The sequence below is a fragment of the Musca autumnalis genome, unplaced genomic scaffold (genome assembly GCF_047663935.1).
Source record: "Musca autumnalis isolate F117 unplaced genomic scaffold, ASM4766393v1 scaffold_5, whole genome shotgun sequence".
NCBI lineage: Eukaryota > Metazoa > Arthropoda > Insecta > Diptera > Muscidae > Musca > Musca autumnalis.
Window position 1 is genome coordinate 4,042,647 of NW_027412088.1, and position 14,762 is coordinate 4,057,408.

The following is a 14,762-nucleotide window of genomic DNA, read 5'->3' on the forward strand; positions in this document are numbered from 1 at the left end:
GCCACTTCTTCGGGTACCACCCACACAAAATTTCGAAAAAGTGCAATTTAAGATATGCTCTCGAAACCCATTGATTTTTGTTGTAACAACTTGTATTCGCTTCCCCCATAACGACTGTCCAAGTTTTTCAGGGACAAGTCCATTCTTCCAATGTGTAGTGGCTGGAACGCACCATAACCCTCGAACCGTCTTTTGTATCAGCCGATTCGGTACAAAATTGGGGAAAAGGATTTTGATTGCATAGCCGGTATTCAATTCTATATCGTCCATAGATTAAAGTTTCAATTCACACAGGCTGAGGGAATATCTCTGTCGGGAAAGCCGGCTGATACTTTTTCACTTGTTCGACAATATGTCACTTGAAAAGAATAAATGACGAACGAGTTTTCTCTACCTTAACTTTAGAGCTTATCGCGTCCGTTTAACATTGCCGAATGATTATACGCAGCACAAACTCCCAACACCAAATAGGGGTTTATATACTTAGTACTCTTTGATTGCCATAACGACTTACAAATCAACAAATCAATCTTTTCTATAGGAATGATCTGCTGGGATAATACACATATTGCTTTATATCTTAATTTTACCTTTATTAACTTGTGAATGGAAAATACTTTTTAATGTTATTTCTTTAATTTCTTATTTATTTACTTTATTTTTATCATTTAATATAATTATTTTAAGATGAAACTACACTTAGAAAAATTACATTGATAATTGTTTTCTTTTTTGTTGCCATTGTTTGTCTGTCATTGTTGGGCAATTTATCAAAGACAATACATTTTAAAATGCTTTTGTGTTTGTGGGATGAGGGAGATAGATGGGGCATGGAAGTTGATGAATTATAGAATTTGGGGAACTGTATTCTAGGTCTTAGATCTTAAAGTAGGCTAAGCAAAAAACGGAAACTTAAAACTAAATAAATACATTGTGTTATTTGTACAAATCGAAATAAAAATACATGTACTTAATGCAACATTTAACTAAGAAATCAGTTCTTCTTCATAGGGATTTAACAAACAAAAATGTCTAAGAAACTCAAGAATCATATCTTGAGAATAATTATTTCCCCCGATTCGACTATGGATCTTTGAGGAATTAAACGTGAAGATTTGTATGTATATGTGTCTGTCTCTTCTGTTATCATTGAATCTTAGTTTAGTGGTAATGAATGAAATTTTATGATAGTGTCTTCTTGTCTATCCAAGTTAATTTGTTTTGTCTAAAAATATCTAAGATTACGTGTAATTCTTTAAAGAGGGAGCTGCTTGCTATGCTGGATTACATTACACCGAACTCCTTTCTCGAGTTTATCACATTGGTATACGTCTTACGAGTAAATATTCTGAAAATTGTTGTCCTTCAACACCGCCACCGGTGCTGGCCTCAATGGTGAAGCCGGCATTTAAAAGCTTCGTCAAGACTTGCACCGAATTCAGTTTACAATAACCATTGAGCGGGTAACGGATAATTTGTCGCCAATCACCCTGATTCCAGGACACACCACTGCGGCTTGTCTGGGTGCCTTGACTGGCTTCGGGAAATACCTCATCGAGCAGGGAACGTTCGGCAGAAAGTAAAATGCGTTCGCCCAAATCGGGTGAGATATGTAGGGCGACCACTTCGTAGTTGTATTCGTTGTTGGTGCCTGTACGAGGACTACTTTTTATGCGAGCAGGCGGTGTGGGTGGAGCCACCAAATAATTACCGTTGCGCACACGATCTTTGCGCATGGCTTCTAGTTGCTTAATCATGGCTGCAATTCGAAAGAAAAATTAACATTAAAAGCAATTTTGACAGAAGGTAAAATAATGTACCACTTACGCTCAACTTCAAAATATCGCGCCTCTTCCAACAATAACTCCAAGTGTGGAAAGTCATCTGATATCAAAAGCCGCGAGTTTCTCATGAAATTCAATATGTGTCTAAACATGCCGCCATCACGATCTATGAAATAGTGTTGCTTGAGCGAATCCAATACTATAGGAAAAAAAAAAAACAATAAGGAAAAAACATTAATCCCAACTTTGTTTGTTACTATCATGTTTATTATAAAATATTAATGAATAATAAATAAATTATAATTTCTTTAGCCACGTGAAGAGACAGTTTTCTTTTTGGTATTTTGTATTTGGCAGCTGATACTGTTCAGCAGTAGAATTCGAATATGCAGCTCAGATATTTTTTGGCTCTTACACACACATATTTGTACAGTTGCCCATTGTATTTTATATTTCCTGGATAATGTAGTCAAAGGGACTCCTCATTACATGTACTCTTCTACTGTTTTTTTATAAATCCTCCTTTTTGTACTTAGTTGTAGCAACAACAGTAGTAGAAGAAGCAGCAGGAGCAGTAGTGTCATCTCCAGTGCAACCTGTATAAACATTATCCTTATAATCACCAACAAGGTCATCACCAGTGCCATCAGTATTAAGCTGCAAACACATCCAACGTTTGACTAAAGTTTTGTGTCATTTCTGGTAGATGAATAAAGACAAAGTGCTGCCAAGTTTCAATATTTTCTTTATTCTTCTACCAGAAATGACACAAAACTTTACTCAAACGTTGGATGTGTTTTCAGCTTTAGCCTCATCATCGCCATAATTTTCCCACACAATGTCGTGAATATGTTTTATAACACTTTATCATACATTTACCTACCTATTGGTATTGAACCATTAAACAGCTTGGCCAATTTTGAATCGGGATATTTGGTCAAGGTCTCCAATGAACTGGTATAAATTGTGCCACCCACATCGATGTGGACTGGTGCCGTATAGCGACTTGCAGCCGCTACACAAGGAATTCCTGTAATGGGTTTATGGTTGGCATGCATGTAGGACGCGGCACTCGCCGCCGAACCTGAAGTGCTACCCGAACCACTGGTCATACCAGAGCCAACGGTGCCAGGTGGAAGGCCCAACGGTGTTACCGCTGAACTGGCTGGCGGTGTTGGTGTGGGCGAGCTAGAATTTGAGATCGTTGGCGAAACCGTGGGAGAAGCACTATAAAAAACAAGGTATAGAAGTTGTGTAAGAGCAAACGTCAGTAAGGTTATGGGGATTTTCTTAAACCTACCTTATTTTGATATCACTACGGGCGTAAATTCTGCCAGTCGATGATAAATCTCTGGGTTCGAGCGATTTGTTTTCTCTTTCTCGTTCTCGATCCATATCGCATTTTTTCCTGTAATCAAAGAATAAACAATGAGATTTATAAATTATTTAATAATAAAGTGAGTTATATAAAAGATATTGGATATAACCTAGTATAATTTAAGATTTCACATAATATTCAGATTTGCTTAAACAAAATGAAAAAAAAAACTTCAACTATCTTGTAAACAAAAGTGTTGTTTTCTAAGAAAGAAGCGTTTACTGATTTATGTCAATTTTGAGTTATTTGAACGACGCACAGTAGGCACAGATCTAGCTGCGCCAAATTAATAACTTGCAAGCGAACAAAAATATGTTTCTGAAATTTTGCACAAACTCAGTCTGTGTGTGTAGGTAATAATGAACCGAATATGAACAATATCGGCAAATTTTTTTGAAATTTTGCCTGTTACGGGAAGATCATTTTTAATGATTTTTATTAATTTTCTCGGAAATTTTTTGCAATTGAAAAAGAAAAGCCATGGACTCGAACCCACACAGTCACCAAATTACGTTACCTGATTTCGCTGTTGGTTAAGCAGCTCTTCAGACGTATCGACTGCATTTGAAAAACGAAAAGTTCTAGGACAGAGAAGCCTTTCGACAGTCGATTTAAGCTACTTTTTAATACATTTCTCAGCAAGGGTCGCGGTAGTTGCCGCCAAAAGTGGTTATTTGGAATCTAGGAAGTCCAAGTCCAAAAAGTCGAAAGAGAATTGGACTTTCCATTACATAACATTTGTAGTTATGCTCCCTTCAACAATAGAATATTACACTTAAAAAACACAATAATAATTTTTGAAAAATGATTGCTGTATAACTATGTACCTCCAGGCCCAATTTTTTTATTTAAATCAGACCTTATCAATTAAAAATAAATTTAGTTTAGTTTTATGTAGAATTTATTTAACAATTAAACAAATATGAAGATAGTTTGTAAAAAAATTATATCTTTCAAAAAAGGCGTTTACGACATTTTTATGAATCTCAGATTTTATTATTTCGATACTAAGCGTGCAATGACTTACTTTATTCAATTTCGGTTTCCTTCATTTGTCAAATTGAATATATAGTTCGCATCTTTTTTCAATATTTTATATACCATGGCAATTCTAAATTAATCGGCAATTGCAATATATCTTTAATACACAACAACTCATTTAGGAGTGAGAGCTCAATATGAGTTATCCCATGTCTTGTGTGGCCTGAAAGCTGAAGAAATTTATCGGTCTGACATTCACATGCGATTAATTTTATTTCTCTTTAACGTTACTCAGTGGGTGTTTTATCTGACCACCTGAAGGCATTGGAGTTTTACGGTAAACCTTTTTGCTCTCTGTTTCTCTGTTTTGTTTTTTATAAACTCACAATGACTATGGCCATGAAATGGGAAATCAATGATGGTTGTTTTATTATTAGGGGAATGAGTTGATTGTGGAGGCAATGGATAGATACTCCATCCATTTTGTCCACACAAAAAAAAAAACTTTCAAAACTTGAGGGATTTTTACATTTTTAAGATAAATATTTATTTAAAATCTCATTAAATGCTACAGTACGACAGATATTTCATGTGCATGTGTGTTGGGTGTATGCCTGACTACCCGGCAAAAACCTCTTGCCAAACTAAAGTCAACTAACAACATATTTATTTGTATATTTGCTATTACTGTTGTTGCTGTGGCTGTTGCCGCTGCTGATCCTTTATCAAAATTTCAAAATACAAATTAGAAGAGTTTCTGTTCGAAATACTCTGCACAAAACTGAAATTCCCCGAGGTAATCAGGAGGAAGATAATACAACATGAGCTGCAACAGAGCAGAGTGGAAAAACGCCATGACATTTTTTAGCTTTAAGCCCTTAGAGCTATTGCAAGACTTACGGGTAGAAGGCAATTTGACTTGAGATGGGCGATGGTGGAGGTTGGCTGTAACAAGCTATACAAAGGTCTATGTTGAGACAATACAAACAGGCAGCAAGAGAACTTTGCCCGATGTGTGTTGTTGGTGTGTGGAGCGGGTGTCGTGTTTTAGCGGAGGGAGTCACTGTATTAAACAAATATTTAGTACAAAGTTCAGTACAGACAAAAACCTTACGGTTATGGCCTGCGGCTAAATGGATGAAGTACTCATTCGTGCATTGAAATTTCATTCCACCGAAACACCCTTCGATGGATGAACGAACTAACAACAACTTTCGATATACACTTACACAGCAACTCACGTGGTTACAGGAGGAGTCTTGGGACAAAAAGCCAGTTTCCTTTTGGCATTGAGTCGGGATAACTAAAGATATCAGCTACAACAATAACAATAAGTGTAGGTGTGTGAGTGCACAATTCAATGCCACCCTACCAAACGAACACAGACAAATTGTACGAGCTTGAAGCCAAAGACACCGACAAGTCAGCTTGGCTCCATATCAAGTCAATTCCAATGCTGTATTTCCCCAGCCATCCAAGTATTGAAGCAACAACTTGTACGAGTATCTTGCAATCATTCAACGAGTCAAGTAAAAAGACAAACACTGCGGAAATAGAAGATGTGGTGAAACGAGGGTTGTGTGGAAAGGAATTAAAAGAGACAATCTAAAGGAAGCAGTTATGAAATATTTAGAATATTATCGTAGTATGCAAACACGCCTTGCACGCTCCTTAGCGTAATGCTGGCGAATAATTGGCCATATGTATATGCAGATATTGGAGCAATATCAAAATCTGTTCCGATTTTTATTATTTGGAAAATTTTTTTTCATCGATTGAAAAATAATTGGCTGTAGAGCGACTTTCTGAAAATTCTCCTTTGACCCGCCATACAAAGTACTATGGAAAAAATACCGTATATAACTTTTTGGATCAAATGGGAAAAAATTGAGGTTTGGCCTTTCAAAAATTTTTTTGTAATTTTTTTGGGCCGCTCTAATGTACATACATATGTATGAATTATTAGGCATACATGTATACATCTTGCATATAGCGAGGGTTTAAAATAAGAAACTATTGAACTGCCAAAAAATTTAATTCACATTTTAAAAAATAAAAAACTGGATTAAACTTTTCATGACAAAACTTCATATCGCTCATTTACTCAAAGAGTGACACATCTCAAAGAAATCCAGTTTCGAGAAAAACGGGTTTTAAGTTGGCGATTGACATTTGACATCCCAACGTAAAAAGATTGTTGACATAAGATAAAATAACTACTTGGATCATATTTTGCAATCAGCTGTCTGGGTACATCAGTGCTAAATTTAATTGCAAAATCAAAAATAATATGAAGTGTTTTTTATTGCTTCATAAACTCAAAAAACTTTTTTGTTGAATTACATATGCCAAACTTGTAATAAATACATGCAAATTTGACACAAGAAATTACTTAATCAGAAAACGCATTCTTTTGAGTTCTGCCAATCTTTGAGCAAATAAACGATACTTCAAAATACGTTGGTCTTTTAAATTCAATTTGAAGGGGTGAGATAAGGCCTTTTCCATAAACAGGAACCACGAACAGCTCAGAACGTTATCACAATAATTACATCAATATTTGTGAAAGTTTACTTATTTCAGAAAACCAGAATATATGTATATATTGGACAAGAATCTACTAATTTTTACTATTTTTTCCGATAACACCGTCCGACAATTTTCAAAAAATTTTGTTACACTTGAACCGGACAATATACGTTTGAAAGTATAGGCAAAATGGAGTAAAATGGCATTTTTAATTTTTCGTTTTCTCATCGTTTTGACTTTTTAGAGGTCAAACAAATTTCAAAGGTCAACATTTTTAAAAAGAAAATATTTTAAATACTTGTAATCGTCGTACGATGCTGGTATTGGTGTCATATTAAACAGGAGAGTATAGGCTTTATATAATAATTATAAATTATTGCATTCCAGAATAAAAAAGACATCAAAAATATCCTTGAAAAATTAGCATTTTGGCATGCGCATATCTCCTAAACCGCGAAGAATTTTAATTTGCTCATGGAGGCATGGTGGATTTCATTTGTCCAGAATTGCAGGTTCTGGAACAGAGCCTATATGTACGCATATACATTAGGACGATTAAAAAAAATTTTTGGTACTCCTCCAATCGATCAAAAACTTTACTAGTTCATTGTTGTGGCTAACAAACGAATCCTACAAAAAAAATTTGAAAATCGGATATGATTTTAATATTGCTCCAATATGCATATTTGGCCGATTTTATGTATTTTGAGCCGTATATATCTATATCAAAATCTGATCCGATTTTCACAAATTGTAGGATTCATTTTTTAGCCACAACGTAAAGTAAAGTTTTTTCATCGATTGGACCATAATTGCGGAATTTAGAGAATTTTCGTGAAAATGCGCCTTTGGGCCCATACAAATTACTATGGAAGCCAACACCTCTCTGGTGGTATCGGTTAACGTTAGCCGATCGCCATAAAATTAATTCATTAATAAAATTATATGTGAAATATAAGATTTTTGGATCAAATGGCAAAAATTAATTAATTAATTCTTGAAAAAAAATGTTTATAACTTCTTACAAGATCAAACATGGCTAAAATTCAAAAATAATTATTACAAAGATCTATGAAAATATTAACATCGGCCTGTACACTAATATTGGAATTCAATATGATTCAAATATACTTAGGTACCAAGTTGATCCAAATTACCTATTTGTTCTTGCCCACACACAACTCCTTTTAATTTTAATGAACTCTTAGCTCTCCTTATTATATACCACCCTCTTTAGTTGGCCTAACAACTTGTGAAGGGAAACTGTAATCTCTTGGGTGGTTAGATATGTTCCACTTAATTTCGGTTTTGTTTTTAGTTTTTATTTCTTCTCCTTGTCGATATACTTTGGCTTCCATCTTTCCATTTTCATTCGGGGCAATTCCTTTGAAATACAACAACTCAATACTTTTGCAATACAACAGACCCCAAAACGTAACATCGCTCAAAGCTAAATGCAAGAATGTTGGCGATGAGGACACTAAAGGATATCGAGTATCCTAACCATGCAACAACCAACCAGATAGTGAAGCCAACAAACCAACTAAACAGACAGGCTAAGGAAGCAGACCAAAAACCAACCAAAAAAACATGTCGATTTATATGTTTTAGTTGTGTATGGCTGTGAGTGTGTTAGGAAAGTCACACACATACACACACACTTGGGTACACCGGTATAATTCATTTGGGTATCGAAGTCGCAAATATTCCGTTGTGAACTCAAAGTTCTTCTCCTCGGTATGGAGTAAAAACAAAAAAAAGTTTCCTTTTGGCCTTACGTTGTTCCTGGGATTGTAAGTTTGCTTTTTTCAATGCAATAGTGTGTGTGTGTGTGTGTGGAAAATATCATATGTTACCACTAACATCTTGTATTGGATCACGTTGTATGTGTAGGCAATGTGTGTTGAGTCTCCTTCACCAACACAAATACATACATACATAGTTCCTTCGTTTCGTATCAGTGCATGCCTGTGTGTGGGGAAGAAAAACAAAAAAGTTTTCCAGGCAAAAGACCTTATCTCAATTTTAAAAAGCCTTGAGACATTTTGTGTTTCTCTATCTGTTTCTGAGCTAGGAAAAATAATGCAAACACACACACACGCGATCCTACTCACCTATGTCCCTAAAAACCTCCGCAACTTGAATGTGTTCGCTATTTGTGTCGTTACTTTAGCCCCAAGATCCCCAACAAGCTTACCATTTAGTTTTGGTTACTATAACCCCACAACGGTCGTAACAAGTTAAGCATAGCCAAAGATGTGTAATTTATTAAAAAAGCAAAAATAATATAGTTTTGGAATTGTTGGTTATTTTTGTTATGCTAGAATACTTCGTTAAATTTTAAATATCTATTATACTTAAGCGAACAATTTGTTTGTGCTGAGTCGATGGTTTGAATTGGCGTTATCAGAATTCTGTAACTAATTTTTTTGAGTTACCAACAAAAATCCATAAAATTAAAACGCAAAATTATGAATGAAAAATATCAACAAAAGTTGATGCAACAGATTATAGCTTTAAGTTTCACGTGAAAAACTCATATCAAAACGTTGAAAACAGGTCAATATTTATGCAAAAGTTTCTCTAATGCTAACTCCCTCTCAGAATATAAGTATGCAATTGACTGCCTGTAATATTGGTCCTTAGTCGATCTTTTATTTGGTAAGGTCACCATATAAGTTTCAACGTTTTTGAGCATACTACCATCCAAAGATTCGTATTATGTCATTGTTTATCTCAGTTTCCATCCGCATTCAACAGGATTTATAAAAAAAAGCACACTTCCACTAACACTCACACACGCTCACATATACATCCATCATCTTAGGATGTGATTGCAAGTTGAGGAGATTTCTTTTCAGTATGACTGCGATGAACAACAAAAACCCCGAACACCGAACAGACAAAATACAAAAATGACGAATGTAAACGAAAAGGAAACGTAATGGAGAAGAGACAGCGAAAAAGAGACTACAGAGAAAATAAAAATGAACTGTACACAAATCACAAAATGTCCCCAGGGGCAGTTAAGAAGAATTTAATGCCTGCAGTCCTTTGGATGGGTTCTCATTTCATTTTGTTGGTTTAGTTCAACGTCGTCGTTGTCGTCATCGTTATAGCCAACAGCCAGTCATGGTTCATGTATTGTTGTTGTCGTCGTTCTGCCCCTGATATTGTTCTTGTTATAGTTGGATTCAAGCATATAAGACCTTTCAGCTGTTTAATACCCACCTACAAGTACACATGAAGACAGACAGCCATACACATTCATATAAATGTATTTACTTATTCTTCATATTAAATCATAATGCAAATGATGAGCCCCTTTTTTCCAGTCAATACATTATAAGTGTTATACGAATGCCCAGACATCTGTTGCATTATAGTTAGCAGTGTTTGAGGTAGTGCGTAGTTATACCCTACACCACTATGTGGGGAGGGTATTATAAGTTGGTTTTGCCCAAAAAGTTTGAAACGCATCGAAATAATGGTCGTAGATCCATACTTATATATACCAAAATGAATGTCTCGACGAACTGAGTCGATCTGGCTATGTGTGTCCGTCCGTCAGTCCGTCCGTCCGTCCGTCTGTCCGTCTGTCCATCTAAACCTTGTAATCACGCTACAAGTCGCAATTTTGATCGGATCGTCAGGAAATTTTGCATGTTGATGGGGGTCCCGGAGGGGAAGAAGCCTATTGATTTTGGTGAAGGTCGGATAATATTTAGGGGTCGGAATGGGCAAAAAACTTAGGTGGATAAAAAGACAACGTTTTTTTCCAAAGCTAATATCTCAGCTTCTATATGGGGTATACCAAAAGCAAAACCTGACAATTAAAGTAGAAAATATCACCTTTCTAGTGATGTAAAGTAGGTGCTCGTAGGTGATAAAACAACGAAGATATCACAATAGTAGCAAATAAAACGCAAATTTTCATTTTTGCGATTTTAATTATATTGACGAATATGACAGCTTTAGTTGTAAACTTTCCAAAAGCAAAGCCTAACTATGAAAGTAGAAGATCCCGTCTTTACAATGATGGAAACTAGTAAGGCGTAGGTAATCAAATGACGGAGATACCGCAATAGTCGGTAATACATCCCATTTTTCTATTTTTTGGAAATCACGCTACAGGTCGCTATTTTGATCGGATCGTCACGAAAATTTGAGCGTTAATGGGGGTCTCACAGATGAAGAAGCCTACTGATTTTGGTGATGGTCCGATAATATTTAGGGGTCGGAATGGGCAAACACTTATTTGGAGAAAAGTCAACACTTTATTTCAAAGCCAATATCTCTGTTTCTTTAAGAGGTATATCAAAAGCAAAACCTCGCAAGGAAAGTAGAAAATATCACCTTTACAAAGATGTAAAGTAAGTTGTCGTAGCTGCTCAAACAACAGAGATATCGCAATAGTCGGTAATGCATCCCATTTTCTGATTTGTTTGTAATCACGCTACAGGTCGCAATTTTGATCGGATCGTCACGAATTTTTTGCGAGTGGATGCGGGTCCCACAGAGGAAGAAGCCTATTTAGTTTGGTGATGGTCGGATAATATTCAGTAGTCGGAATAAGCGAAAAGCTTATGTGGAGGAAAGTCAAGGTTTTTTTCTTATGCGAATATCTCCGCTTCTGGTTGGAGTATTCCAAAAGGAATACCCGTCAATGGAAGAAGAAAAGATCTCGTTTACATTGATGCAAAGTATGTTGGCGTAAGTGAGCAAACCGAGATATTGCAAAATTTAGTAATAAACCCAATTTTCCATTTTTTGTAATCACGCTACAAGTTGGAATTTTGATCGGATAGTGACAAATTTTGGAAGTAGATGGGGCCCCACAGAGGAAGAAGCCTATTGATTTTGATGATAGTTGGATAATATTTAGGAGTCGGAATGGGGAAAAACTCATTTGGAGGCAAATTCAAAGTTTTATTCTTTGTCAATATATCGGCTTCTAGTAGTGGTATTCTAACGGCAAAACCTGTAAATGGAAGAAGAAAAATTACCTTTACATTGGTGTAAAGCAGGTTGGCGAAGGTGGTCAAACAAGGGAGATACCACAATAGTCGGTAATGCATCCAATTCTTCCATTTTTTGCAATCAAGCTACAGGTCGTAATTTTGATCGGATGGTCACGAAATTTTGGTTGCTTATGGGGGTCCCAGAGAGAAAGAGGCATATTATTTTTGGTGGTAGTCGGATTATATTCCCTAAAAGAAATGTTTACCAGTGAAAAGCTTACGCACAGGGGTAGTGGTGTAGGGTATCACATGGTCGGCCCCATCCCGACTATAGCCTTTGCTCACTTGTTTTTGTAATGTCATGGGGTTAAATTTTAAAAAGAGAGATAGGTTTAGTGCATAAATCTGTTAAATCTTTTTCATGACATGTCCATAATGCATAAATGCCGAGAAGATTATAAGATTGAATTAATTTAAAATAATGTGTTTTTTAAGTAACATCTACATATAATGAGTATTATGTTCAAAAATTTTATCTCAACGCCATTGACAGGCAATGTTCTTAAAAAAAAAGGGTCACATTTTCAGATTCTCAACAAGCTACAATTTAGTTTTTAAATGTGGGTAAATCACTCGGCGCACATTGGGTAAAATCCATAAAAACGGAGATTAATTCAGGGAATCATTTGGGGGTTCAAAGCTTTGTAGTATTCGAATCTCGGTGTCGCATTCATCTCAAAAAACAAATTCCTAAGCACAACTTAAAGTTAATAAATATATTTTCTATTAATATTTTAGTTTTAAAGGCTTTCTCCTAGTTTCACATATATGCTGCCATTTTCCATACATTTTTTGTAAGAAAACTACCAAACTTTTTTAATATTTTGTTTTTTCATCTGAAAGAACACATTTTAACCTACATTTGAAATTTTTGTTGTTTAAAAATAGTACATAGTTTGGCAAATGACCGTATACGAAACACTCTTTTTATTAAATCGGAGGTGAGGTGACCACTCTAACTAGAAAGCGAGTGAACCTATCTTCCTACGATTTTGTGGGCTTATTTAGAATATAAAAATATTGTCCTTAATAGGCGGATTAAAAAAAAAAAATATTAGTTTATACAGTGGTGGACAGTCAAATCAAATTATCAATTTTTTACCTTTAAAGGACCAAGTTTTGGCCATAAAATTGCAAATATTTTTTTTTTTTTAATACATCGGTCGATAAAGGACTAGATATCGATATCCTAAAAAGCCCAACAAATATTGGTATCAGTTTTCGAGCTAGAGTGGTCACCGATTTCCAAAATTCCATTTTGAGAAAAACGCAATGGATATTTCAATGCCCATATCTCAGTCATTTTTTTCAGATCCGAATAACACAACAATTAATATTTTATTTCAGCTTCAATTCAATTTTTGTAATATTCACTGATATTTCGCGGTTTTAAAAACATTTCTGGGTTTTCTGTGTTGATTTAATTTGAGTTTCCGAAACTTTTGTTTGACCAATAACACTGTGATACAAAAGTTGTCAAAAATTTTTGCAGGGGTTCTGATACATAAATTCTCTTTTGTGGAAGTCCAAGTTACGTTTGGCGTCTTTCGGACTCTTCCTTTTTCGATATTATAACGGAAAATGTAGTGAAAAACGTGGTTTCTTGGATTTTAAACGGGCATAACTTCGTTTTTCACAACAGACTTCTATATTTTTTCCTTTGGATATAATTGGATATGTTTAAGCGGTTTAAGTGTGAAAATAAAAAAAAAAAATAAAAAAACAGGAAAATGGGCTCTGGGCTGCGTAGAAGATACCAAACTTAGTATTTATTTACTTAAAGCAAGAAGGAATCGGTTGAAAAATAGTCGAGCTATGCATTTTTGCGTCTTAACTTTTTGCAAGTTTGTCCCTCCGTATATTCTCATAGCAGAAGTATACATTAGCTGCGATTACCGTATCAGCTACCAATTGCACCTTCAGTGGAAGTTTATATGAAAATTATAACAAACTTTCATAAGAACGAAACTGAATCCAAATTGTCGGCATTTACTTCCATCGCCATCATTTCATAAAGTTCGTCTTACTATATATATAGTAACGGTAAAACTGCACACATAGTCTTATATAATGTGAACCATGACTATTGTCACCATTTTTGACATAACTCAAAATGCGCAAAAAACGCCATGGTTGTAGCGAAAAATTAAAGAGAACATTCAAGAGAAAATACAAAAAAAATTCTCACAACCTTCTTGACACACTTTTTTTCTATACTCTAATACATTTCAAAATTATGGAAAATTTGGAAATATTTTGAAGATTTTTTTAGGCATGTTTCTACAACACTTTTGTTAAAACAATTTTATTCTAAAATATTGAGAAATACCTCTAATTGATGCATCCATACTAAAAACCAGTAAGGAAAGGATCAAAGTCGGGCGTTGCCGACTATATGATACCCTACACCACTGTGAATATGTAAAATATAAATCGGAGCTATATCCAAATCTGAACCGATTTTGATATAATTTGGCACATTTATTTCCAGACCGAATTCAGTCACACATTCCAAATTTCATCGAAATCGGAAATATGTAGCGTGTATGGTACAGAAAATACGTGAAATCGGCCGAAAATATATATGGGAGCTATATCCAAATCTGAACCGATTTCTATATAATTTGGCACACTTATTTCTAGACCAAATTCAGTCAAACGTTCCAAATTTTATTAAAATCGGACGTATATAGCGTGATAGGTGCAGCACATACGTGAAATCGGGCGAACATATACATGGGAGCTATATCCAAATCTGAACCGATTTCGATATAATTTGGCACATTTATTTTTAGAATCGAAATTCAAAATTGGACGTATATAGCATGTTTGGTGCAGCAAATACGTGAAATCGGGCGAAAATATATATGGGAGCTATATCCAAATCTGAACCTATTTTTACCAAAAGCAAAAGCGTTCTTCCTATGGCTAAAAAAGTTGTAGTCCCCAATTTTCAGCTGAATCGGACAAAAAATTCGACCTGTACGTTGCGAACAAAAATACATGGACAGACGGACAGACAGACGGACGGACATGCATAAATCGACTCAGAAAGTGATTATATGTATA

General features: G+C 35.2%; 1 protein-coding gene across 6 annotated transcripts in view; it reads right to left on the bottom strand.

Annotated features, from left to right (window-relative positions):
* Positions 1 to 617: 617 nt before the first annotated feature.
* Positions 618 to 14,762, bottom strand: part of twz (BTB/POZ domain-containing protein twz) — a 182,231-nt gene continuing 168,086 nt past the window's right edge. For all 6 annotated transcript variants that reach the window (XM_073990423.1, XM_073990418.1, XM_073990417.1 and 3 more), the window contains 4 exons: positions 3,085 to 3,192; positions 2,668 to 3,011; positions 1,828 to 1,983; positions 618 to 1,759 (listed from right to left, as the gene is read on the bottom strand). In XM_073990423.1, coding sequence (XP_073846524.1) covers positions 1,317 to 1,759; positions 1,828 to 1,983; positions 2,668 to 3,011; positions 3,085 to 3,179 — 1,038 coding nt within the window. In that variant the 5' untranslated portion in view covers positions 3,180 to 3,192 and the 3' untranslated portion in view covers positions 618 to 1,316. The remainder of the gene's footprint in view (positions 1,760 to 1,827; positions 1,984 to 2,667; positions 3,012 to 3,084; positions 3,193 to 14,762) is intronic.